The sequence below is a fragment of the Macrosteles quadrilineatus genome, unplaced genomic scaffold, assembly GCF_028750875.1.
Source record: "Macrosteles quadrilineatus isolate MER2022 unplaced genomic scaffold, UCM_ALF_1.0 Scaffold_2__2_contigs__length_208266976, whole genome shotgun sequence".
NCBI lineage: Eukaryota > Metazoa > Arthropoda > Insecta > Hemiptera > Cicadellidae > Macrosteles > Macrosteles quadrilineatus.
This window is the reverse complement of record NW_026542595.1, coordinates 168,048,713-168,076,701: the sequence shown is the minus strand read 5'-3', so window position 1 is coordinate 168,076,701 and position 27,989 is coordinate 168,048,713. Positions and strand designations below refer to the sequence as shown.

General features: G+C 35.9%; 3 protein-coding genes across 4 annotated transcripts; 2 read left to right on the top strand and 1 right to left on the bottom strand.

Moving 5' to 3' along the window:
• Nucleotides 1–32: 32 nt before the first annotated feature.
• LOC128986643 (uncharacterized) lies at nt 33–14,782 on the bottom strand. 2 transcript variants are annotated; one of them, XM_054407113.1, is made up of 4 exons: nt 14,591–14,782; nt 7,728–7,854; nt 1,742–2,157; nt 33–186 (listed from the first exon to the last, which is right to left on the bottom strand). In XM_054407113.1, exons 1-4 carry the CDS (start codon nt 14,771–14,773, stop codon nt 133–135), a joined length of 780 nt encoding a protein of 259 aa, XP_054263088.1. In that variant the 5' UTR covers nt 14,774–14,782; the 3' UTR covers nt 33–132. The 2 variants fall into 2 exon arrangements, with proteins under 2 accessions (XP_054263088.1, XP_054263089.1); XM_054407114.1 differs by lacking the exon at nt 14,591–14,782 and adding an exon at nt 9,128–9,197.
• Nucleotides 14,783–17,111: 2,329 nt separating this feature from the next.
• On the top strand, nt 17,112–18,865 carry LOC128986644 (sperm protamine P1-like). The gene is made up of 2 exons (XM_054407115.1): nt 17,112–17,239; nt 17,798–18,865. Exon 2 carries the CDS (start codon nt 17,964–17,966, stop codon nt 18,447–18,449), a length of 486 nt encoding a protein of 161 aa, XP_054263090.1. The 5' UTR covers nt 17,112–17,239; nt 17,798–17,963; the 3' UTR covers nt 18,450–18,865.
• A 2,813-nt stretch (nt 18,866–21,678) lies between these two features.
• On the top strand, nt 21,679–26,288 carry LOC128986642 (circumsporozoite protein-like). Its single transcript, XM_054407111.1, has 4 exons — nt 21,679–21,900; nt 23,681–23,752; nt 24,062–25,027; nt 26,121–26,288. The coding sequence occupies exons 1-4, from the start codon at nt 21,864–21,866 to the stop codon at nt 26,168–26,170; spliced, it is 1,125 nt and encodes a 374-aa protein (XP_054263086.1). The 5' UTR covers nt 21,679–21,863; the 3' UTR covers nt 26,171–26,288.
• The last annotated feature ends 1,701 nt before the right edge of the window (nt 26,289–27,989 follow it).

Below are 27,989 nucleotides of genomic sequence, written 5' to 3'. Positions count from 1 at the left end.
TAAAAATGAAAAAGAAAACTCAACAGCAAAACTATAAGAAGTTATTGGTCAAATATTTAATAGATAAAATTGAATACAGTAATGCATTTTACAATTGAACAGGCTGCGCCAGAGGGTTCATGTATAATATTATCATTGTAGAATTTGTAGTTTGTAGTTTCCAGTTATTGATGTTTCTGGCCATTGCTGCAAACAAATATTAAACAAATTAAACAAATATTAAAAAAATTAAACAAATATTAAACAAATTAAACAAATATTAAACAAATTAAACAAATATTAAAAAAATTAAACAAATATTAAACAAATTAAACAAATATTAAACAAATTAAACAAATATTAAACAAATTAAACAAATATTAAACAAATTAAACAAATATTAAACAAATTAAACAAATATTAAACAAATTAAACAAATATTAAACAAATAAAAACGTCATGAAACATCATTAGCATTGCTACTTTATTTTTCGGCTAAATTTTTCCTTAAATCAGATAGAAAATATTTATAGGTACGTCATTTTGAAGATAGATGTAGGTATAGTTTTTTATTTAATTGAATATAAGAGTACCAAACATTTAACTGACTTTCTTTAGCCATACATTTTAAAGAAATTTTAATAAAAATAAATGTTAAATTTAAAGCTATTTTTATCATTGTATAAAGAGTTACTTTAGTATTATTGTGTTAAATTTGAAATAAATTTAACATACTTTCAAATGATACCATTTTTAATGTCTTTCATATATGGTTTATAATGTCAAATTAACTGAAAAAAAACATGTCATTAAAAAAAATATCACAAATTACGCCAAAATAGCTTAATGATAAAGGTCAGACCAAGGTTCATTTAAATTTTTTTGTTCCTTTCGACAAGGATAAGCTGTTAAAATACTTCCTTCACAATAATTAGGTGGTTTTAGGGGAAGAAATCTATCCCCTCCACTTGACCCTTACCATGACTATTGGATACTGAAGTTGTATCAATAGTCAAAGCCCTTACCTTTAAAATAATAGCTCAAAAGCTGATTTAGCAAATATATACAAAAAAGGTATTGGGAGAACTTCTCCTCAAACCACCTAGGAGGTTTTACGGGTTAAAAATTGGTTGTTCTCATTTTTGGCCCTCAATAAAACGTAGAATTTCCCAATTTCTAAAAATGGTTTCTTCAACCCTTTGTAGAGCTTAAAAAACAAATAATTTAGTTTTTTAAACGTAGAAAGTTTTAAAAATATAAATGCAATTCCCATAATATTCTTATGGAGAGTAATAGTAAACTGTTGTATATAGTTTGCTTGTGAATGGATATATTTTGACCAAATTTGGCAAATTGGTTTAGTTCATCCTAAGCTGTTAACATTTTATTAAAAAACACACTTTATTACCCTCACTGTAGCAGCAAACCTAAGCACCAGTTAATCCTAATGTTATTTGCTGTTACCGTATAGGTCTCATGGTAAGATCTAGACCTAGAACAATTTACTTTTCCGTTCAGATGTCCCTAGACTACTAAAGACACCATATATTTAAATTAATGCATATATATTTATATTATATAAAGGTATCACCGTTAGCACAATAACTCGAGTAAAAATGATTAAAATCTTTTTTGAATAGGTTATAAATCTGACATGTTCAATCAAATATTTAAGTGAAAATTCAATCGAGCAAATTCGCTTAGTCTGCAGGTTAGGCGGGGGTGTCTGGCCAACCTGCAGTTCATCTTGAAGATTACATACCTTTATCCACGAATCATGTTCAAGAAAACGAGAGCACCTTTCTTCTCTGGCAGGATCCATAATGTCACCTACTTCATAGACCACACATTTGTTGTTCCAAATTATAAATATCTTGTTGGTATTTGCTACTCCAATATAGTAAGAAACATTATCCTCATTGCAATCAACTGGGCCTGCATCTACTTCTAGCAAAAGATCCGCATCAAATCCGTATATTCCTATTTTATAACTTGACCCATATAAATTAGTTTTAGCTGCTTTCCAGCAGTACATAGAGTATGTTATGTGCCTTATCTGATTTCCTTTACTGAGCCTGTAGGATTTCGTTGAACACCATATGGCTTGCACATTCCAATTTTTATTTATTGGGTTCAAATTCAGTTTGAAACATTTCTTCTGTGTGCAAACACCCTTGACTGAAAATATAAAACTGATTTCAGCACATTGTTAAGAGCACAATAAACAAATAAATGTGCTCAACACAAACAATTGTGTTTTGTGTTATTACAAAATGTTTTCAGTGAGTAAGATTTAGATAAGTAAACTAGTATTTATTGTGGAATAATACTTTAACAGTTTTTAAAGATGTTACTTTAAAAATCTCTTGAATAGGCAAAAAATTTAAATCTGAAACTGCTCATAATGATTGGTTTAAATTTACTCCTAGACTTGAGGTAAAATCAAAAGTAGTGCTTTTTTCTGGTGTTATGAATTGAAGCTCGGCTGTCCTTCAAGCAGATTTCATTATTAAAACAAGGAATTGTCATAAAATCATAATTTAAGGTTGTTTAAAACTATCCCTAAATCATAATAATCATAGAACAAACGTAATTTAATCATGCTGACATCTATATATTTAATACGCTAGGCATATTTTTGTCATAATTGTTTTGGAGTGGTGGTGCTACCATCACCATGTCCAAGGTGTCGTTAGAAAGGTCTTAGCATGTAGTTTTGCCATCAAAAAAAAAAAAAAAAAACTTTGGAATTCCATCAGGGCTCTGCCCCAGTGGCCTTCAAATTTACCATGTTACTAGTGTACCTGTTGCTCGAATTCGAGCAATTGCGAAGCATTACAGACGACTCACGAAGATTATGGAAATACTCACGATCTACACAACATTTAGATATAATCAAAATCTTTTGTAAACATCTTATCTTTTCTCAAAAAGCTGATCTTGTTTTTTAGTGTTTCTACAAATTTTTCCCTCTCATAGCCGCATTAGGTTGTCTATAATAACGATTATAAATGAAAAAAAAACATTATTTCTATTCTTCTACTTAGTTGTGTTCTATGACTATTTCTATGTTTCCATTGTTTTTCAGTTTTATTTTTAGCCTATATAAAATTGTCCAGGATTTCTCACTCTTTTCCATTCTATACACCAACCCAAGTTTCGTCTACAGATGCAATATGCCAACGAATATCACCTACGTACAATCTCCAAGAAGTGGTAAAAAAGGCAGAAACCAACCCATACAATAGATATAAGTTAACTCCAAAAGAAAAGAGTTACTGTGATAATAGGATCTTCCACTGATTTGGTAATAGAACATTATATTGCAAAACATGACACGATGCAGAAGAAAATCCATTTTAAAATCAGAAAACCCCATTGCAAATACTGTACTTCATTTTGACAAATTCAATAAATCACAATTTAAATATTAACAGCTGTTTCATTAAAAAGTAGTGTAGAATTATGCATATGGTCGTAATGTAAACAAATCTGGAGGCAACTTTAAAGGCTTCTGGGGCAGAGCCCCAAGCGAATTCACCTCGTTCCTCTTTTGATGGCTCATCTACAGACCAAGACCTTTCTTTAGAGACTCCTACCAAGTTTCTACGCCCAGCTGTTCTCTCAAATTAGCTGTGACAAAAACCCCGTTTTCCTCCATAAAAATAACATGGGATGGGAATTCAAAGGCCACTGGGGCAGAGCCCCAAGGGAATTCACCATGTTTCTCTTTTGATGGCTCATCTACAGACCAAGACCTTTCTTTAGACACCTCTACCGAGTTTCTACGCCCAGCCGTTCTCTCAAAATAGCTCTGACAAAGAAAAACAGTTTCAAATTAATATATAGATTCTTAGGGAGAAAATGTTTGTTTACATTTGAATAGGATGAATACTTTCAAATTGATACTAATATTTGAAACATTACATTTACATTTACATTTTACATTTGTTGTCATGAGAGCCGAAGCCCCCTGACTGCTTACCCGGTACCTATCCTTCAGGACATACCCGGGCCCCATGATGTAGGCCGAAGCTTACGCATCAACCTTTAGCACATCATGGGCGGATGACTTAAGGTCATCAGGCTCGCCGGCTGCCGAAGCAGACCCTTCGGAGAGAGGGTTGCCCCTCAATCCTAACCAGGGATTCCGGCTGCTTGTTTAAGCGTCACTCCACCTGGGTTCCACTAGGTCGGAACCTAGAGGTCCATAGTAGAGCGCCCCGACGCATTTAGTGCAAGCAACACTCGGGACCTATCTAATCCCTGACAGGCAGAACCCGCCATCAATAGCCAGGAGGAAGGGGACCATCAGCACGCTGACGGGGGGAACCCCAACCTCCCATTTACACCGCTGCCCGATCGAGGCCTGACCCATTGCTGGGAACCAGAGATATCCAGAGCGATAGATCCCCAGATACCCCCGGCGGGCTCGGACCCAGCACCCGATCTACTTCGTTTGCCCGTCAGACCCAACATCACTGCCAGGCCATCAGGGTTTCCCAAAAGGAGGCAGGTATAGAAGTGGGACCCACCCGGATGAACCTATCCACCAGAGGTGGCGACACCCTTGACTCAATTGAGGTTCCGGGAAGAACCCCCCACACTCAAGATAACCATACCGTCCGTGCTCAGAGACAGGGATAGGTTTGCATAAGTACCTACAAACCGTTGCCCTCACACTGCGGAAAGTTACGTTGCCCTTGAGTGTCCCCGTGAGCTGCGGGTACTTGCCCGTTTTCACCTCCAGGAAAGGTTAGTTCCAAAGTCGAGGATTTGCCCACTGAATGCTGGTCGCACATAACAAGCAGGCCGAAGCCCAAAGAACCACAGACACAGGTAGGTTAGAGATTATGATGTACTTCCATCTCTCCTAGAGCTAAACACCCCTCCATCCTGGATAAAGGAATGTCACTGGGACCCGATGCCCAGTCGACCATGTCTGTGGCCAACTTGAAAATGCCGATACCAACACGGAGCATTTACCTCCCCTCTGGGGGCTAGGTATTTCACCTCCCAGGACGAGGCTACTTCCAAAGTCGAGGATATGCCTCACAAAATGTCAGTCGAACACAACAGGTAGGACTCAGTCACAACCACAGTTACAGGTAGATGAGGAGAGGCGGAATTAACGGCGTCACTGAGAGCTAAACACCCCCCCCACCCTGAATGGAGGGAATGTCACTGGAGGCTCCCCCTAAGGGGCTGGCGCTTACCAGTCGTCCATAACTGTGGTCTACCTGAAGTGCCGGGTCTGACACCGGGCAGTTACCTCCCCTCTGGGAGAGCTAGGGTCCGCGTGGTCGCCCAGGCCACGAACCCACGCAAGCGTGAGCCCCCTGCGGAATATTTGAAACAGCTGGTTATACTAAAATTTTGCACAAAATCAAAACATAACCAAAAAACGTTCAACATAATGGAGACTGTAAGACGTGACCAGGATGGCCAATAGGAGGAGGCCGACAAATTTTAACAGGTAGACAAGAACGAAATACAAATAATACTATTGTCGTTGATAGCCGAATACAGCAAGCACCCTTCCGTGTTTGGGTTTGCTCATCGCACACTACAGCCAGACGCGCCGCCCCGCGCCGCGCCGAACAGCCGTGAAATAATTCCGGCCGAATAGTTTGCATGGCCCAGCCGTGAAATAATTCCGGCCGAATAGTTAACATGGGAATCAATGAGAGTGCGCACACTTGAGCGCGCCGCGCCGCGCAGCCGTGTCCGCCTCGGAATAATTCCGTTGCCAGAACTCTCGGGAGAAGTCGCGTGGAATTGTTCTGCTGAAGGCGGCGTGGCGCGCTGTAGTGTGCGATAGGCAACGGCATTCTTCGTACTACCTCGGTCTATAGTAGTTGTGTGAAAGTTGTGTCTTGTTTTTCAATAGAGGTCTGAGCATGTTAAAAGCTCATCGCACACTACAGCCAGACGCGCCGCGCCGCGCCGCACCGCCATATGGAAACTTCCGCTGTGAGGTCGCACATAGGCCCTACTGGCCGCCGTCACCGCCGTTTTCACCGGCAGTGGGGCAGTGCCTGTTCTGTGCAGTCGTGTATCTCGTTTATGTATTGTCAAGTGTAACTTTTGTCGTCATTTTTCAAGATGAGCAGCTCTGAGGACGAAGATATGTTTTTATTTTGCCTACTGGTATCAGAAGAGGAGAAGAGGCAAAAAACTACGTGTGTCCATCCTATAAACGAGAAGAGGGCAAACGAAGATTTTTCCAATATTTCAGAATGTCCCCCCAAAAAGTTGTATGAACTACTTAACATGCTCAGATCTTTAATTGAAAAACAAGACACAACTTTGACACAATTACTAGACCGAGGTAGTACGAAGACACATGAAGGTGGCCGCGGTCAGAAATTGGTTCCGTTGCCTATCGCACACTACAGCGCGCCGCGCCGACTTCAGCAGAACAATTCCACGCAACTTCTCCCGAGAGTTCTGGCAACGGAATTATTCCGAGGCGGACACGGCTGCGCGGCGCGGCGCGCTCAAGTGTGCGCACTCTCATTAATTCCCATGCAAACTATTCGGCCGGAATTATTTCACGGCGGTTCGGCGCGGCGCGGGGCGGCGCGTCTGGCTGTAGTGTGCGTTGAGCTTAAGCAGTTCATAAAACTTTTCGGGGAACATTCTGAAATATTGGAAAAAATTTCTTTTGTCTTTCAGTAAATCGGGGAAATGGTGGTGAAATTCCCCATATGTTTCCCTCTTCTCGTTTATGGGATGGACCCACGTCGTTTTTAAGTGTGCTCTCCAACAGCCACCTGAAGATTTCACATTCAATTTGGGACTGTTGGATAATCGCTGCATAAGCTGTTGATTTTGGAAGGCAAGGAGGCGGGCATTACTACATCGGAAACAGAAGAGAGGAGATATTAGATGTGTGGCAAATGCGTTGGGAGCAGAGTGTTTTATGTTAACGTTTAAAGGTAAAAGTTCGTATTATACCTAACACCAGAAAGAGACTGGAACAAGATTGGGAGATGGGCTATTATGAAACGCAGTTTGTCATAGGGCATGGAAAATTTCAAGGCGAATTTGTGAAGATTTCACATGGTGGAAGAGGAAGTATGTAGATGTGGAGAAATGAAAAACCACGAGTCACATATTTATAAATTGTTCACTTCAGGAGATAAAAAAAAATAGAAATAGGAGATAACTTTAATAAGTCTTGGATAAGATAGGTCTAGAGATGAGAAAATAAAACATGATGAGTGACAAGGAAACAATTCAGACGTTTTGAAAAGTAGCTGGGGAAATAGGAAAAACCAGGGATACATACAGGCGTTAAAATTTTTAAAAAGAAACAAACAAAAACTATGAAAGAAAAGGAATGAAAACTTGCCCACGAAGGGGAGAGGAAATGTTAGAGCGAATCTCAATTATCACTATTTCTCAGGGCGGTATGGGGAAGGGAGTCGTGCTGTTAAGCTTTTGGACACGTGTCTGGAAACCTATTGTGGCTATGAGTAACTATTTGTAGAAAACACTATTTACATTAAACGTTGATTATATCTATCCGTTATGTACATCTTGAGTATTTTAATAATCTTTGAGTCAAATTTTTAAAGTCATCAGAAATTATGACTGTTATTCGTTTTAAAATAACGCCTGTAAACTTAGCAATTGCTCGAATTCAAGCAACAGGTACACTAGTTTTACTTTAATAGCTAAATATTTTCCCATATTTCTCATGATTTTGTTTACTTCTTAATATTATTCAAGAACCTACTCACCAAAAGATGAGATGTTTCCTTTTGTACTGAGTGATTTTTTCATCCGGTCTGTAAGGCTGTGTACCACTGTTGAGCATGCTTTTTGAATTGAAGCAGTGTTTTGAAGTGAATAATGGAAATATCCGATCTAAATTAAATGCCCAAGTAAATATAGTGACATTAAAATAATTTACAAGCTATGAAGAATAATTAAAAAAATGTTTTTTTTCACCACTATGATGTTTTTAGCTGTTTTACATACGTTAATTGGTGGCTGTAAGTTACGTTTTGCTGGCTATGCCAGCTGTCATCGTCATTTGGGGACAGAGCAGGTTTTTACATCCCTAGGGCCGCAAAATCAGCTGCCCGCTTACTTTCTTAAAACATGAATGCTTATGAAATCATAGACAAAAACAATTAAATATAGACTGTCTTCCGTGCTGCGGTTACCATAGGTTCTGGTGCAAACCGCTGGGCATCGTGTAGTTACATAGCGCGTATGCAGTAACTACATGGCGCTCCCAGCGGGTTGCGCCAGAACCTATGGTAACCGCAGCACGGCTGACGGTATATACAATCAGTATCCATAGCATTGCAATAGAATTGTTTTATTGTCACCACTGCCTAGCAGCTATTTATTATTATTTTTGCTGATTCCTTAAATTCTTTACATAACCTTAAAGTTGTACTTGTGTTGAGAGTGTGCTATTATTGTTGTGAATAGTGGTAATAGGGTATGGCGTGGTGAAAAATAGCGTTCGTACCAAGGACCGAAATGGTTTAGCAGGTCTCGATTGTTTTAAATTCTCGAACTTAAAAACTATCTCGAGTCGGCAAACCCTCATTTTCAACCCTAGGTACAAAATATACTATTCTACTCAGTGTTATTTTTAATAACTCATCTTAATTAATTCATTCAGTTTCAAGTTACCATTAATAATGTACAAACTGAATAATCAATCACCTGTAAACATAGTCTTCAACATATACATAGAAATCCCTAGTAAGCACACTCTCCCTTTAAAATTGCTAAAAATTATTTTCTTAAGATTGCTTGACATTTGTTTAAAATTAAAACCCTATTCATTATTTTAAATCTGAGCTTATTTTGATACAAATAAATACATCATTGTATTTTTCTGTCTGAATTGCACACCATATCCTTGGTAAAACACTTATATAAAGAGGAAGAGAATAAAGAATATGTAGTAAAAAATGTATGAAAAGAATTAATATAATATTTTAGAGTAAGCTTTTTCTAGGAAGCCTGAGAACACTTTCTGTTAGAGGAAAAAATTTTATATTTCAAAACGTAGGTACTATTGTAGTAATACATAAAGACAAAAATAATTATAATTTGTTAAAATAAGATGTAAACTCCCTATAAAGTAAAAATAAAATATTTTGTGAATGTTAAATACCATTATAACAAAGAGGAGCCATTGCGATACATTCATGATGCGCGACCAAACTCACATATCTGATAATCACACACAAGTGGTATAATTTCATGAAATTATAATTTCATTAGGACTGCACTACCCATGCTGCTTCGCAGCGATGAAATAAATATCATATCAGAGAAATAATCTAAATTATAATTTTTATTGAGTAATACAGTATCTTGAATTTAATTGATTTAAACGATCAATAGCTCAAATCAAAGACTACAATTTACTGATTATTTTGAGTCTAAAACGTATAAAAAAAAACATAAAAAATACTGGAGCTATTGATTTTTAATCATAGAAAACCCTCATAAACATCATTTTTGTGTTGGTTATTCACCTTGCGTTTGCTTAAAACTCGTCCGATTTGAATAACTAATAGCTTAAATGAAAGCCGGTATTTCGACTGAAGGTTCTTAGACAAAAATATATAGGATTATTATATAATTATAATTGGTGAAATACAACTTAAATTGAAGTATGAATAAAAAAAAATCAAAATTATGTTTTTTGGTCTAATAATACAGTAGATTATATGCCGATGCTTGATGGCAAATCTGTACTTGCATACCTTCAATTTGAGACCTCAATCATGAAAATCGGTCCGGTAGAAGAGACATACAAACTCAGAAAATAAAAACCAAATTTAACTCCCATAAGATATAGATGGGGAGAAACTTTTGTTTACGTTTAAGCCGAGTGGGACTGTAGATATATATATGCCGATGCTTGATGGCAAATCTGTACGTGCATAACTTCAATTTGAGACCTCAATCATGAAAATCAGTCGGATAGAAAAGACATACGAACTCAGAAAAGAAAAACCAAATTTTACTCCCATAAGAAATACATGGGGAGAAAATTTTGTTTACCTATAAGTGGAGTGGGACTGTAGATATCTATATGCCGATGCTTGATGTAAAATCTGTGCGTGCATACCTTCAATTTGAGACCTCAATCATGAAAATCGGTCGGGTAGAAGAGCTAAACGAACTCATGAAATTTGGTACAAATGTGTAACCTACATTTATTCGAAAGAGTTCGCGACCAGCGTGGTCGGACAGGGTGTTTATGGGGTGAAAATTAGTTTTTTCTCCTATTTGACCCTAAAAACCTAAATTTTTTCAATTTATTTCCAAGAATATTTTCAACCTTTTTGTTTTAATTTGTTTTAAACCATTACATTTTCCACTTATTAACCATATATCTTTTTGTTGCAGGTGTACAGGTGTTTTTGATGGGAGCCTGCGGCAGAAACAACGGATAATCACAGACTTTGCTAACAAGAAATCAATAATTAAATTTCCCATACAATCTTCAATGTTACTATAAATGTTTATTTCTTCAGTATAATTTTGTAATCAAAAATAATAAAAAGATTAAAGCACTCAATGCCTGTGTGGTTGAATTATTATATGTGACATGCCATCCTGCTGCTCCTATCTAGGATTAGATATTAATAATTGATATTTTTAATCAAATACACAATCGTAAAGTAATGGTACTCAAGTAATAGTAGTGAGGTACTCAAGGAATTGTTGTGGACATTTTCCAGCAGTTTCTCCATGATTTGCCTAACATAAAAAGATTGTAGTAAACCTAGGTAAAGAAGAGGAAGACTGCCACAAAACAAATATACACAAAGAACTGTATAGGAGTCAAAACAAAAAAAAAGCGTGAAAACAAATTTTTTTGAATCAGCCTTGACACTTTTAAGTTAATATTTTTACCATAGGTAATATTTTACTTACTTATGCCAGAAGGTGTCAAATGCAGTTCATGCTGTAGATGATTTGAGCTACTTACAGCTCATCTTCAGCAGCATTCTTGTATTTATAATATCACATCAAGCCATGTTTTCGGCTATTTACAGTTTATACACACACATACACACACACAAACAGAAATAAACATAGAACATTTTTGCAGTTGCAAGTATTTAAAACGAAGCTATCCAAGTTGCTGAGCTCCGGATCTATAAGTTCTGGACTTATTGAGTCGAGGACTGAAATAAGCTCCCGGATCTATAGTTTTCAAAAATTAAATATTGATTGGTCTCCATGGTAGGACGAGAAAACTCACAATGTTAACCTTTGTGTTGACATTTCAATGAGCAGGCTGTATTTTTATTTCAGGATTAGTTTTGCCAGGTGTCATTTCATTTGGAGGTTTCTGATTGTCTGTGGGAAAACCATTACCGAAACGATGCGATAGGACGACATCTGCCTCGGTGGTCTAGTGCATAGCGCATCTCTGAAGGTTCCGGGTTCGAATCCCATTGGTAGCACTAACTTATCGTCTAAAATTTTGTCACTATTAGCAAGTTTTGTTGGTTTGGTTAGGTTATGACAGTTTAATTATATAATTTAATAAAATTGAATTTGAGGCATTTATAATTTTATTTCATGAACAGAACTATTTTTTCGATTAGTATACCTTCATTCGATTTTTTCATTTTTGGTTAGTTTGTTTAGGTTATGACAGTTTAAGTTTATAATTAAAACATTATAAAATTGAATTTGAGGCATTTATAATTTTAATTTGTGAACAGAACTATTTTTTTTTTATTAGTTAACTTGCATTATAGTCAATCAAGCCTCCAAATGACACTGTTGGCAAAACTAATCCTGAAATAACAGTTGTGCCAGTAACCAAGTCAAAATGCATATTTCACAATTTCAGACAGCTGATCCAAACAAATCCTATCCTATCCCATAAAATGTAAAATACCCCCGCCACAGCAAACCTGCAGACCAAGCGAATTTCCATTTGCCTGATTGGATTCACACTAAAATGTCTCCTTAAAAACATCACATTTATTTCCCATTTAAATAACATTATTTTAACGAGTACTTATAGGTTTGCTGCAACAGGGAGGGTAAAAAGGTATTTTTTTTTGTAAAATGTTAATAGTTTAGTATGAAATGAATGCATTTTCCAAATTTGATCAAAATATGATCATAAACAAGCAAATTACAACAGTTTACTTATTATCCATAGGAATAACACGGGAATATTAAATTTACAGTTTTAGCGAATTTCCCATATTATAGGGAATAAGCTATTACCGTAGTTCTCATGGATCCGGGACAGATTAACTTTTTCATTTTGAGGTCCCTAGAGGCCAAAAACACCATCCATTCAAATTCATATATGTATATATAATAATATATATATATGTATGTATAAATTTATATACACATACATATATATAACAGGTACATAAAACCATAGATTAAACATAAAACATTCTCCCTTATTGTTGGTTAGTCTATAGTAATATGCACGTTCCTTATTTGTACTCTTGGTAAAATAAAAAATATATAACATTAGGCCTACCAACACAAACATATCTATGAATGGCTTGCCAACCTTCTAGATTTTTATGACAATAACTTCAAGATATTTGCTGCCACCCACTCACACTAAATTAATACCAGTGTCTTTCTAGCTGTCTCACATTTCTAATTAAATCTAAATCTAATTAATTTACTAATTTCAATCGTCTCTCGGTGGTCTTGCCGATTAGCTGCCCGTTTAAGCTGAATTATCCAGGGACTGCCATACCAAACAGAAAACTTACTACCAAGCAATACAAAACACTGCAATTTAAACTGCATTAGTCAACTATATAGATACCATAGCTGATTAGGTTTTCCAAGTATCAGACTATGGTCGCTTTTAAGCATAATTTCATCAAACTTCAATGATTTACCACAGTTATCCCTATGAACATACAAAATATAAACGTCTTTAACAAATCCTTATCAAACTCATAAAAAAATACTAAGACAAATTTGTTTTAATCTGCCTTTGTATATATATACTTATTTTTAAATGTGAGGTATACTTGTTTATACAGTACTAGCTGTAACCCGCGGGCTTTGCCCCGTTTAACTTCTTAATTTTCAAGATTATCTCGTTCGCATGGCTCAATCACGTCCTGGTTGAAGTTTGTTCGCTACGCTCACTCACCTTTAGGTTGGAGCTCGTTCGCTACGCTCACTCACCTTTAGGTTGGAGCTCGTTCGCTACGCTAACTCGCCTCCAGGTTGAAGTTCGTTCGCTACGCTCACTCACCTTTTGGTTGCAAATTAGCTGTTGTCATAAATGTAAAAGAAATAATAGTGCTGCACCCTGTTGGTAATTTTTGTAACTTTAATGCTATTGAACATCACAGAACAGAACCAACTTGTTTAATTGAAACAGCTGTTAAGATTCAATAATTTCATTTCTCATAAGGTTAACATGGGAAACTCCAGAGCCACTGGGGCGGAGCCCGAAAGGATTTTTGAAATAAGAATATGCCTATATGTTAATCGGGAATGTGAGCTATCATCATGCCAAATTTCAGCCCAATCCGACCAGTATTTTTCGCGTTCACTTGTCACAAACATACATCCATACATCCATACATCCAAACTTTCTCATTTATAATATTAGTAGGATGTTCAATATAAAAAGCTTTAATATTCCTGTTGGGATGTGTAGAGAATGGTACGGTACAGTATTTTCATTACTTAAAAAGAATTAACTAAATATACTAAATTAATAATTTCTGATTGGTACATAGCACCTTCATTTGTAAAGAAAATAAAAACAAAGAAAATGTTATTTAAATTAAATACAGATCTAACTATAGTACACGTTTTAATACATTAATAGATTTTTATATCTATAATGAACAAAGGTAGTCGTCATGCCATTCTATAAGATTTTAACAATTAAAGTACATTTTATCGAATCCATAGCAACGATATTTTCAGTGCTATTTCTGTGGTCCGTAAAGTCACTTCGTATTGCATTTTGTCCAAACTTTTACATTTTTCTAACGTCTACACTTTCTAGATTTCATCCTTCACGATGATTTTGGACTTCGTCCGGTAAGTAAATACAAGTTTTAAATATTTTATTGACATTATAAGTTTGACTGCTTGATATGGAGGAATAACTGAATTGTTTGTTACCTGCTCATGACTTAGCCTACATTTATTCATATTTTCCTTGAATATGGGAGTGTTTTTTAATGTTTTGCTTAAGTGTTTTAGGGTAAAAAGATTTAGTATGGCTAAGGTTTGCTAACTGGGCTGAATATCCGTAGGTACGGCATGTTTGCATAGGTACACTTTGTAGTGAATAGGTCTTTGTTAAGTGATAGACATATGTTCATATAGACATATATATGATTGGTCTGCTTCACTTTAGTAGTAAGTTAGTAAGTTAATAAGTTAAATGAGATTTGAGTCAAGTTTGTGCATTACCGTTTTTTTCATTTTCTAGTTTTTCAATTCAAAATCTATGTAAAAAATAAAAATCCCAGATCAGTTTTTGTGTTGCTCTAAAAACACACTAGCCTATCACTTGTTCAATGACCCTTGCTTGCGTTTGGTTTTGAATTACTGTGTAATATTCAGAAAGGAGATTCAATCTACCTACCTTTACTTTGTGTTTAAAAGCTGCCTTTACCCAAGTCTTGTGAACACTCTGCGATGAATTGCTTAGTCTAATGATCCAATGATTGATTTGTTCTCTTATCTCCGGTGCTCCACCTCGTTGTGAGTGGTTTCGTCTGTCATCTCTAGTGGACCACGTGTTGACAGATTCACTTTGGATGTTCATATTTCGTTGAGATTAAGGTGCAGGGTTGTGTTGGTTCCATGGTAAGAATATTTTGTGAGTGAGCAGAACACAAGTAGTCGACCATTGTCAGAGTTCTTATATCAGTGGCTTGCACTCTCTGTCCCTGGGAGCAGTTGTAGCTGTAACTGTTTGATATGATGATTTATGGCACTTTGTCTATTTCCTCTCCCCCGACTACCTTTGAAAGTCACACCATCCGCAGAACGTTTCTAGTATGAGATCTTTACCTCACTGTTATCTAGGTCCGTCCACAGTAATTAGAGTTCAATATTGTCTGTTGGTTAGTAATTCTTTCTTTTTCAAGATTTAGTATCACATTTCTTTTAAGTTTACGATTTACATTCATTTAATTAATTTCAAAATAAACAAAAATGCAAATAAAAATCACAGCTGTCGCTGCAGACGAAAAGTAAGATCAAAATAAATTTATTACTGAAAGGTAATAGCTATTTACATTACAAGTGTAGTAAAAGCGTTTTTACATCACGCAGGTGAATGTTGTGCAACGAGCGAAGGCGAGTTGCATAATTCACCGAAGTGATGTAAACACGCTATTGCGTAACGTGTAACGCACAAGATTTTACCTGACCCGAGAATATTCAGGACAATATTACGAGCAATATGCTTCATTATCAATTTCACTCATCTTCTAACAGTAACGTTCATTGGTTCATTTACAAATAAAAGCTAGGTTAGGAAAATTCTTCAAATCATAACAATAAAATTCAAACACACAGCTGATTTCTAGCGTTGAACGTCGTTGGCTCCATAGAGGTATATTTTTAAGTTATCCACTCAATGTTATTTAAATGGGTTTCATTACATCACCGAGTGAGTTTTTTTCAACTTTACATCACTCGAGAAGTAAGGAAGTTGTATACATCACGCTTGGGATAGGGAAGTTTAACATGGCGGGTTAGGTAAAATACTAAAGGTGTACAAAATTTTATAGAAGAAAGTAATTTCAAAAAAGAATCCACGTCTGTGTTTGGAAATGTGCCGATACAATCCGTCTACGTACACTAGGCAAGTTAGTCACAATTCAGGAACACACAAATACTGGCTTATCCTGACCGTTTGTTTATTTTTAGTGTTGTCAGACAATAGTCTTGTTAGCACCAACTTTCCATTTTATTTTTGTTTCCCATATGAAGGATCTCTTTGGTGGCCGGCTTACAACAAGCTCCAAACAAATATCTCAGGGTATGGAAGATTGGTGCATCTCTTTTTGAATGCACCTGCAAACGTTTAAGATTCAACTTTGAATTTATCTGTTAAGATGGACTTAGCTCAGGATTTTGTATCTAACACGAATTTATGTGTAGCAGCCTACAAGTATGTGAATAGCTAAAATATCTATTCCCAAATTGAGTTCAATCAAAGGTTCAATATAGGTAACAAAGTTTATTACTTACAACGTTATCAAATCCATGGTAACCATCAGGTCAGAGTATTTCTACAACTTTTGGAACTACTAGCATATTTTATATCCTCTATTTTTACAAGTTTTATCTGCTGATTGTATACTATTTTCTAATTTTCCACGTTCATGATGGTCCTTAACTTTGTTCGGCGAGTAATGATTTTATCAATATTATAATGTACATTTTAATTATGTTGTTTCATTAAAGATAATTACACGATTTCTTCATTTGGAAATTTCCTCTCCTTGAGTCCACAAAGAGAAGAAAGATGTTGGTGTACCATATTGTCTTATAATAAAAAAACGTGTTTGTAGTATTGTAAGATTTTAGGATAATTTTGTCTGTTTGTTTTAGTTGTATTGAGTAAAAATGACTCATAACAAACTGTTAACTAAACATAATGCAGTTTCAATCTCATCAACTAAACTCATTCTAATGGCATTTACGAATGATTGGATGAGTAATTATGTTTCCATGTATTATAATTAATAATAGTATAATAGTGTATTAATAATGTATTTTAATTAATTAATAATAGTGTAATAGTGTATGTAATATAATTAAGAAAGTAAAAGTCTTGTTGTTTCTTGCACTTAATATTTTTTTAATGTTTTATAGGGTAAATTTTGCACTCATAGTCTGTTTATACTCATAATTAAAGCCTCATTACTGGAAATAGAACACATGGTATTCGGAGAATATTATGTGGCGATCTTTTTATTTGTTACCAACGATTACTGGCTGAACTATGCACTACTTACATGCACCCTCAGTGAAATCTAGTAATTGAATCGATAAAAAAGGTTGTCTTTATTAAAATAAATACATGTTCAGGGACCACCCGATCCTCTGCTTGCTCGCTGCCGGCTGCACTGCCTCGCTGGGGTACTTCTGGATGACCAGAGAGCGCCCGCCTGCACCTGCACCACCACCACCATCACCCGCCCCAACACCAAGCCCCTCCGTCAGCTCCTCGTCCAGCGACAGCCAAATCTTCTACCCTGCGAACGAGGAGCTGGACGTAAGTATTCATATTGATTGAGATTACAAGCGTTAAAGTGTAGTTTAATTTCTTAGGAAAGCTTTCGCAAAAGATTGAGTTTAAGAATGGAAGTATCATGTAAAGAGTATCATAAAAACCAAAAACACTGTTCGATGAAACAGTAATAGATTGGATATTATTAATGCTATGTGTATTTAAAAGCAATGGCATGGGGTCTGCCAAAAGAAATATTTCAGATTTAAATACGGAAATTTGGCATAATATTATGTACCATAGCATTATGAGTTAAAATAATGGTGGTTACTCATAATCAAAATACAAACTTTTAGACTTATGTTTTTTAGTTTTCCAATGATTATTTTTTTACAATCTAAAGATTAAATTTCAAGTAAATTGATATATTTACTTGACATTTAATCCTTAAATTGTACGTCTCATATTAGAGGATAATCTCAAACAAAGATCCCTTCCATGAACGAGTCTAGCTGGTTATTATTTAGTTGGAACTGAGAAGTATTCACTATGAGTTCAAGCCAGAAATACATTTTACTAATGTATGTGCAAATATGTTTACAGGACGTTTGGCCAGAGGTGCAGGTGCAGGGCCCCAGCGGGGACCATTAAGACACAAGCTACAGAGACACAAGCACCCACGACCATCTAGGGTAACAGTGCAGCCGGAAAGTAAGGAGGAGTGAACAAACAGGCTAAGGAAAAGAAGAAAAGAAGAAAAGAAAGGGCCATGCCCAAAAGGCGCAAAACACGCGCAAAGAAGAAAAGGAAGGGGCCATGCCCAAAAGGCGCAGAACACGCGCAAAGAAGAAAAGGAAGGGGCCATGCCCGAAAGGCGCAGAACACGCGCAAAGAAGAAAAGAAAGGGGCCATGCCCAAAAGGCGCAGAACACGCGCAAAGAAGAAAAGAAAGGGGCCATGCTCAAAAGGCGCAGAACACGCGCAAAGAAGAAAAGAAAGGGGCCATGCCCAAAAGGCGCAGAACACGCGCAAAGAAGAAAAGAAAGGGGCCATGCTCAAAAGGCGCAGAACACGCGCAAAGAAGAAAAGGAAGGGGCCATGCCCAAAAGGCGCAAAACACGCGCAAAGAAGAAAAGGAAGGGGCCATGCCCAAAAGGCGCAGAACACGCGCAAAGAAGAAAAGAAAGGGGCCATGCCCAAAAGGCGCAGAACACGCGCAAAGAAGAAAAGAAAGGGGCAACAACAAGAAACTTAAAGAAACTCAGGTCACACAGGAAGAAAGTATAAATAAGACAAAATTTCTGGCAAAGGAATCATGCTCAAAATCCCAAGAAGGATGAGCAAAGGAGTCAAAAGACAAGAAAGTGGCAGCAACAAGAAACTTTAAAATCTTCGGGCGTAACACACAAAGAAATAAGACTAAATCTCAGGTGACAGCATCGTGCTCAACAGTCATAGAAGGATGAGCAAAGAAGTTAAAAGACAAGAAAGGGGCAGCAACAAAATCTTCGGGCGTAACACACAAAGAAATAAGATAACATTTCAGGCGAAAGTATCGTGCTCAAAAGTCATAGAAGGATGAGCAAAGAAGTTAAAAGCAAAGAACGGGGCAGCAACAAGTAACTAACCTATAAAGCAAACAAGAACAAAAATTGACAAACCTCTGAATTTTTTATGTTGAAGAGTTACATTTGAAAAATAAACTCGATTGCAATGAAATAAATCTCTGTTGTCTTGCTATGAAATTTGGAGGTTAAAAAATGTATTTAAAAGTTTTGAATTCTTCCTTTAAAAGCGAAAAATTGAAATTAAAAACCGTTGTCACACTAAACTAAAAAAGTTCACGCAAAAACTTTTCCTAAAAAAATATTTGGGTCCCACCAATTTGGGCCCATCAACTTTCTTAGTGGTGATGACTTTAAAAAAGTTATTTCGTAATATTTTGCTTATGAATGTGAATTGTTACAGTTAGTAGTAGTATTAACTTGTTTTAAACACACGTTATATCTTCAAAAAAAACTGTTAATATTATTTTTTCATCACAATTTTATTTACAATCTGTTAATTTTTAGAACATTCAGCAAATACAATAACAACTATTATTGGTTTGAAAATAATTTAAAATAGAAACTGCACCCGATATTAAAAAAAAAAACTTATGAGTGCTTTCGCCAGCTATTGCTGTCCGTTGTAGTAATAGAGATCGATGCATCAGCCACATCACAAAAACTGAAGGTTATGTTTACAATAATAAATCTTAAAAATAACAAACATAATGGGTAGGGTAAGTTAAAAGAATATTATGTTAAGTACATTTAGGTAAAACTAGCTGTGTACCCGTTCTACGCACGGGGATCTTATAATATTCAGTTGAAACCTTCTTATATAACGAACAGCAGTTGGTTTGCATATTTTAAGATATGCTGGCCAAACTATTATACATAGCTTCATTTTATGTTGTTTTTTGTTGTTCCGGATCGGTATGACAATCAATAAAAGGTTAAATTACCTCTGTGTCTGCCGGTCGATCCTATAACGGTAGGCTTACTTTTATTTTTACTATCTGATCTCGTTTGCATGGCTCAATCACGTCCTGGTTGAAGTTCGTTCGCTACGCTCACTCACCTGTATGTTGGAGCTCGTTCGCTGCGCTCACTTTCCTTCAGGTTAGCTCGTTCGCTACGCTCACTTGCCTTCAGGTTAGCTCGTTCGCTACGCTCACTCGCCTCCAGGTTGCAAATTAGCTGTTGTCATAAATGTAAAAGAAATAATAGTGCTAGTGCTGCACCCTGTTGGTAATCCTTGTAACTTTAATGCTATTGAACATCACAGAACAGAACCAACTTGTTTAATTGAAACAGCTGTTAAGATTCAATAATTTCATTTCTCATAAGGTTAACATGGGCTTCCAGAAATTCCACGTCAAAAATCGACAAAAACTTGATTTTCAAGGGTTTACTGTTAAATATCTAACTGTCTCATATTCGATGAAATACGTCTAAAACCATCTCATATATGTATAGTATTTGGAAAATAAGTTTCAGGCGGGACAGTGCTATAGTTATTGAGGAGTAGTTGTAATAAAGTGCGTATTTTAGCGTTACCAAGAGAATGACAGATAGACAGACAGACAGACAGACAGACAGACAGACAGAAATTGAGATAAGGTTTGATTCGGTTTCTCTGACCTATGAAATGTAAAAATAACCAAAAAGTTCATTATTCTAAGCAATGTACAGACAAAACTCTAATTTTATTTATATAGATTATAAAAATAATTAATAATAAAAATAATAAATAACTATACAAAAATAAAATCTGAAGTAAGTTTAGTCTAATGGTTTAGTTTAACTCTTACAGTTTTGTTAATTTTGGAATTAGTAATTTTGAATTTAGTAATGTTACTTTTGAATTGGACCATTATCTTATTTACTAGATTGTCTATTTTATTTATGAATAATGATTCCCAAGATTTAGGTTCGTTGGGTTTGGTTACATTTTTCAGCGAATTAGTATTTTTTATTGAAATTAATTGTATGGTATTTTTCTAAACAATGTTTCGCTAAAGCTGATCTTTCTGGTCCGTCTAATTTAATTTTAGGATTTTCAAGAGTATTTTTTATTTAGTTTATTGTTAAAATGAAACAATTAATTTAGCATTTTCTTAAATGTTTTCTTGATGAATTGGTAGAATTTACAGTATTTACGCTACTACACATTCCACAATTCACAAAAAATACGTGTTATCAAATCAATTCACCGCCGTACCAGCCTGTATATTGTGTGAGGTCCCTGCGCGTGTGGCCAAGTTATGCGGCTCACTCCACATAATGTATCAGTAACCACATACCGTGGTCTGTGTTGGTAAATCAGCTGAGTTATGGAGCCAAAACCCTTCACCTTGGATCAGGTTTCTTTTTCTTTCCCTCGCGAGCGCAAAATTTCAAAAACAAGTTCAGCTGTGAGCTGTGATATACTGGTACACTTGCCTCGTGGTATTTCACTTGAGAAATTAGGTGTATGTTGTTTAGATGGATGGAGGGAATTTCAGTATGCTCAAACTTGGAACAAAGAGGAGTATAAACTTAAAATTAATGCACCAGTTGTCTGAAGTTGGTGATCTTACGATCGAATCCTTCCGTCAGCATTCAATTACAATTTCTGTCACGGAGAACGTTAGCATTTTTGTAAACTGAAGTAAACCTGTTGACAATTTATTCAAATTAATGCCTAAAATAACAAAATCAAAAATAGATCTGACAGTAGGTATTATATTTAAAGTTAACTCACTCCTCTTTAAATCATTATTCAATCGATCAGAAGGAAAATACGAAACACGTGATAACTTTTTGCTTAACTTATCTAACACGAGCAAGTTCATGGTTAATCTGGTAATGAAATGTTTGGGGGAAAATGCAAGGTCAACAGGGAAATTAGTGAAGAAAACGATTCCTACAAACCAGTTCGCTCACAGACCGGTCTAACGTCCAAACAGCGGAACAGCTGATTCGCGTCTCAGCTGACGCGGGTGTACGTCACTGGGATGTCCATATTTTCTTTTTGTTGTGACTATAGTTACCAGTTCGCCGAAGTAGGAATATAAGCTATTGCCCGCTGGAGGATTGGACCGACAACACCTACACGCAAATTGTTTATTCTCGGCTGCGCCATGTTGGCTTTCCCTTCGTTCTGTGTTGTGCTAATAGGTAAGTTTATGTTTAGTAGAGTAATTAGACAGTGGTGTTTGTAAAACTGAACTAATTCATGTCGGATTTGTAGTGGTTTAGATCGGTTTCTGAATTTCACTATGTGTATGCAGTTGGAGTGTTTTTAAGTTTGGTTGCTTTAAAATTATAAATAACAAGAAACGTGAGTTTGTTTACAAACTTAAATTCCGCAACTAAAAATATAAGTGGATAATTTAGAAATATCAAAAGAGGTGGTGCAATTGGGTTGTGAAGCTACATACTTTTATAAACATTAAACGAAAACTAATCGAATTTGGTACATTACCTAATATTCACTGTAAACATGGTCTGATAAATATTATAACAATATATTATCTTATAAACAATTATGCCCTTTTAAGCGCAATTTACATATTAATGTAACAGTTATTCGCACAATAAAACAGTTGCATTATTATTTAAAACCTAGTGTAGCCTGGTTTTTGCGCACTTATGGACGAACATTTATTTTTATTGTTATTTTTCTTTCTTATTATATTTTCTCATTTTTGTAATAAGCTCTGAGTGATTGTTTTGGTGGGTACAGTTTCTTAACTGGGCTACGGTAATATTGACTGAAACTATCAAATTGATAATATTGATTAATAATCGATATTTTAAAATATATCTATTATAAAATTAAACTATCATAACCTAACCTAACCAACCAAACTTGCTGATGGTGAAAAAATCGCATGAAGGTTTACTAATCGAATCGATAGTTTCAATCAATATTAGCGTAGCCCAGTTCTGAAACTGTACCCTGGATCTTTATAAACATAGTGTGATTATTCAAAATGTTTTGAGTTTTGATCATGCAAGAAACCCATATTTTGCACAATGGTTTAGACAAAAACCCTAGGGCAGCTTCTGTAAATCAGTTACAGATTATAATGTCCAACTGTTTATCCAAATAACTCATCAACATAGCTGTTTTGATTTTAGTGGAAATTACTCACAATTTAGTACAATTTAGAAGATACTTTGCAAAACGCTCCTATTATGAATTTAAAAATTCATTGAGTTGATGTTAATGTTTAAATTTAGACAAATACGTTATCTTAGTAAAAAAATTACGATATCATACTATAAATCCTAATTAATTAATTAAGTTAATATAGTTTCTATATTTGCATCACTAGTTTTTTCTATAGGCCTACATTATCAGACAATAAAAACACTTTTGTATTTGTAGATTGAAACTGTGTTGTGTTTCAAATTACTTAAATAATAGATACGCACAATATCGATTGGCTTAAATACCTACTTTGTATGGTCGCCATTTAATTGAAAAGTTAATGAAATGAAAGTATCAAAGTATTCATCCATCTTCCTATTGAATTAACTAATGAATCAATTTAAAGTCGAAAATATTGGTAATAAATAGCTATTTTTACAGTGTTAGCTACTGGTTAGGTAAATTACGGTACTTATTACTCCGAAACAAGTTGTCATGACTGTTTTGATGGCTTAGTATATTCAACAAAATTATTTCAGAGGAAAAAGTATTTTTCGATCTAAAACGATTTGTATATGATTAAATTCATATATCCAATGTATTTTACGTCATAGAAAAAAAAGCTGTGGTAGCAATTTAACAAAATTTGGGTTGATATTTCGCTTTATCACGTCAGTGATCACCCTGATAATATATAACAAAAATATCTTTGAAAAGCGCAATGCACTATCGTGTGATTGCCAGCAGCTAATAGTCCCCTTTCAGTTGTTAACCAGTATATAATCAACTGTTGTTTTCCAGCGTTCGCAATAATTGTGGTGGAGAGCGCGCCACAGAACAACTTTGGGTTTCCTGATGAGGACAACAATGATGGTAACTATTGTTTTCTTGTTTTGTATTACATAAATTGTTGTTAAATCTATTTTAAACAGGTATAGCATGCGTTTCAAAGCTATTAATATTGAAATTGTTACAATTTGAAATACTTTACTCTTGCAACTACTTGTAATATTTCTAGCCAATTACATATTATAAAATATACTTTAGTCGAAATTTAATTCATTGAGACTCGTTGGTAACAGTATTTCAAACTTATTAAAGTATTTCTAATCTGTCTTGTATCACGGCTATGTTGTTGTATTTTTTGACGAGTATATACTGTATATTATTTTAATTTTCTAGACTTTGATGATGAGGGGTCAGACGATGAAGACGTTCGCCAAAACTTCGGACGTCGACCAGGTTCCAGACCACGCCAAGGCATTAGGCCTCCAGGAAACTTAAATCCCAACAACTTCCCAAACGGTGGTAGACGTCCAGGAAACAATTTCCCTGGAAATAACTTCCCAACCAATGGAGGCAATGCTGGAAACTTCCCAACTAACGGAGGATTTCGTCCTGGGAACGGAGGTAACCGTCCTGGAAATAATAACTTCCCAACCAATGGAGGCAATCCTGGAAACTTCCCAACCAACGGAGGATTCCGTCCAGGGAGCGGTGGAAACTTCCCAGCCAGTGGAGGGAATTCAGGAAACAATTTCCCAACCAGTGGAGGAAATCCAGGAAACTTCCCAACCAACGGAGGATTCCGTCCAGGAAGCGGTGGAAACTTCCCAAACAGTGGAGGCAATACAGGAAACAATTTCCCAAACAGTGGAGGAAATCCTGGAAACAACTTCCCAACCAACGGAGGCAATCCAGGAAACAACTTCCCAACCAACGGAGGCAATCCGGGAAACAACTTCCCAACTAACGGAGGCAATCCGGGAAACAACTTCCCAACTAACGGAGGCAATACAGGAAACAACTTCCCAACCAACGGAGGCAATCCAGGAAACAACTTACCAACCAACGGAGGTAATCCAGGAAACAACTTCCCAACCAACGGAGGCAATCCTGGAGTAAATCAACCCACAACCCCACAGGCCGGAGTCACCGTTGCTCCCCCAAACCAGGGGGTGACTACTACAACCCCTGCGACTACAGTGACCACCACAAGGATCCCACCAAGGGACCCGACCAACCGTATAGTGTACACAGTGTCCTGTCCGTGTCCTTACACCCGCCAGTACGCGCCCGTCTGCGGCTCAGATGGCCAAACCTACGGCAACCTCAGTGTCTTCCGATGCGCACAGCAGTGCGGAGCAAGTATGTATCATCCTTAGTTAATTTATCATGGCTTTAAGTGTTGTCATAAAATAAGAATACAGTACTTCTTAATAACCTTCGTAGAATTCCGCGGTTGGAGACAGAAATAATTTTACGGCATCATCCATGTTGTCAGATAAAGATTATTTCTAGGCGTGTTGCATTTTATGTAAAAAGTTATTCTCTAGTTACTGCTGAGAGTTCATCTCTGTATGCCATCTCATAGAAATTAAACGTATACTTAATTTCATCTAGTGTTTTATGCCAGGAAAAGCTTATGATACTCCAAGGAGATTGTTGTTTTTTTAATCATGGAGCAAAAACCAATTTAAAAAATTTACTTTTGGTTATAAGTAACACAAGAGAATGGTTCATTGTCACGTGGAATCTTTCACATTCACACTTAATAATGAAAACTTCTAAAACTGAATATGTTTCCAACCGAGAGAGCAACAGTTAAACCGACAGCATACAGCTACATACTCTGACGTTGGTGAAGATTTTGATATCTAGATCAGGCAATGGCCAGTGTCACAGATAACAGCAGTAACGGAACAGATACATTGGTAATGGTATCAACAGATCAATTATCGATGTTTTCAATGCTACACCAACGTGCTAGTAACAATGTTGAAGACTACCACATCTAATTAACATTCGGGATTATGAGGAACACACATGATCCAACCTAACAGAATGGTATACTGTACAATTGCTATTGATTGGGTATATCGAGAAACTTGTATATCGTGGGAATTATTGTGTCGTGTTTCTGTGTTTGTTAAACACCTCGCGTTGACATGTTCATTTTCATGAAGGGGCGGTCTAAACTGTGGTAATCGAATATGCAAAGTTCGAATGAAGCCCAGGATTATAAACCAGTCTGAATCCAGGCAAAATTGTGATATAGTTACATTTTACTAACTTATAAAAGAACGATTTTAAAGTAACTAATTTATAAAACAATCTTGGTTTCGTTTTACCATGGACATGGGTTTAAAAAATAGTTTAGCTTACGTTTCCCTGACAATTGTCTGGAAATATCAATCTTTTCACAGACTTGTTTACTTATTTTTTTCTTGTTCTGTTGCAGATATTGACATTATCCTGATGGGCGCCTGTGTTAGAGCGAGCAACGGATAACTAACTCTCGACTACTCTTAATCACAAATCTGATAAGACTGCTTTATTTATAAGTTTTACCGAATATTTATTGTTATTTTTATCTATATTAATTTTTTAATAAAACAAATATTTCAATTGTGCTCTGTATCTTTTCCATGTGTATTGATGTGTTTATTTAAAAAGGGTCGAGTAAAACATTAATAAAGGATACCGAAAACTTGAAATTAATGGCGAACAGCCCATGGATAGATAGGTCCCCTAAACTGTAGGTCTCTAAGTTGCCATTGGCTGTATGGGCTATTAATTAACAGCTGTGTCTATGGAACACGTCGGCCTTAGATATGTGGATATAGTCAATGCTACAAGATCGCGCCACTCATCCTACACTCATCTCCATTCTTACTTGGCTTAGAATACCTACTTAATCAACCCATGGTTATGGTCGCAATTTCAGATTAAAGTATTAAAGTAGGAAAATTCAAAATAAACTATGGAAAATCCATATTCAACCTGTGAATCTTTCTGTACATTGATCATAAACTAGATCTAAAATAATCGTTTTGCTACAGGGTTTTATTGACCAAACAGCACAAATTATTCCTTTTCTCAAGATGAAACAATCTAATTCCGTAAGTTCATGTGTAAGACTACAAATGTAATTCTTTAAAATACAACCTGTTGAATACAAAATTCAAACTATTCTTGTAATGAAAGAGTAATGATTTCAAAACGGGGAATGAGATTTCAATATCGTACCCAATGAAAGAATAGCTACAGTACAAATTTTCTAATAAATTTCAAATGAAAAACGAACACATTAGAAAATTTCTTGATTTTTGTTTCGAGGCAAAGCCAAATTGTTATCGCCTCGCAACTTGAACTTGCCCATGTGATCTATACAATGTAAACAACCTTCCTTGTTCAAAATTATTGCTTATATCATCGGCATGGTTTACAGAGTAACGGTACTCCGCTATCTTTAGATCATCACATAAACTACAGTAGGTCAATAGCGCGGGCTGTAGATTATTTTTAGTACAAACAATGACCAATTTCCTGCGTGTATGTAGTACAGATTTTCATACAAATTTTGATTTAGATTGTACTATAACTTGTCATATAGACATTCCATCCCTATGTTAAATTTGTAGCCAGTTTTTTAACCAAAATTTGTGTAGTTGATGTGAGCCACCGACAGATTGTGCTGATCTAAATTACTGATTTTTGTCGAATACACAATCTTTTTTACCAATTCAAACTAATGGAATGACTTGTTGTGAGCTATATCAACGGTTATGACCCACCAACTTGGCCAGCAACAAAATATAAGGTAGAAAATAGAGTTTTAGTCACTAGCGCATTCTGTGACTGGCTCGGCCCAGGCTCACACAACTAAGTTCAGTAAAAAAATTGGCTACAGCTAGTCCATATAGATGGGATGTCTACCTGAGTATCCACCCATTAGTCAATGGTCATATGTTCCAAAGTCTTTGTTCTATGACTAGATCTCGATGAATGCAATCTAAAATTGTGGAGAAAATTGAAGGAAGTGCGAGTAAAATGGCACAATCTTTGTCCATGAATGAAAAAGTTCATTGGTACCAACCGAGAGAAACAATCCAACAAGAGGTAAGAGATTTGTTTGTGTGTTTTTATGCGTAGTTACGTACCTATAAAAAAGATACAAAGTACCTAACTAATTTCTTCCTCACACTAAGCATTTTGTTACTGATCATATGAAATCAATCCACAATTCGTGACCTCCTAGTAGCTGGATTACAGGACGACGCCACCGTGCCAGTCCAAAAGTATCACATCGTTACATTTAGCAAAGTCA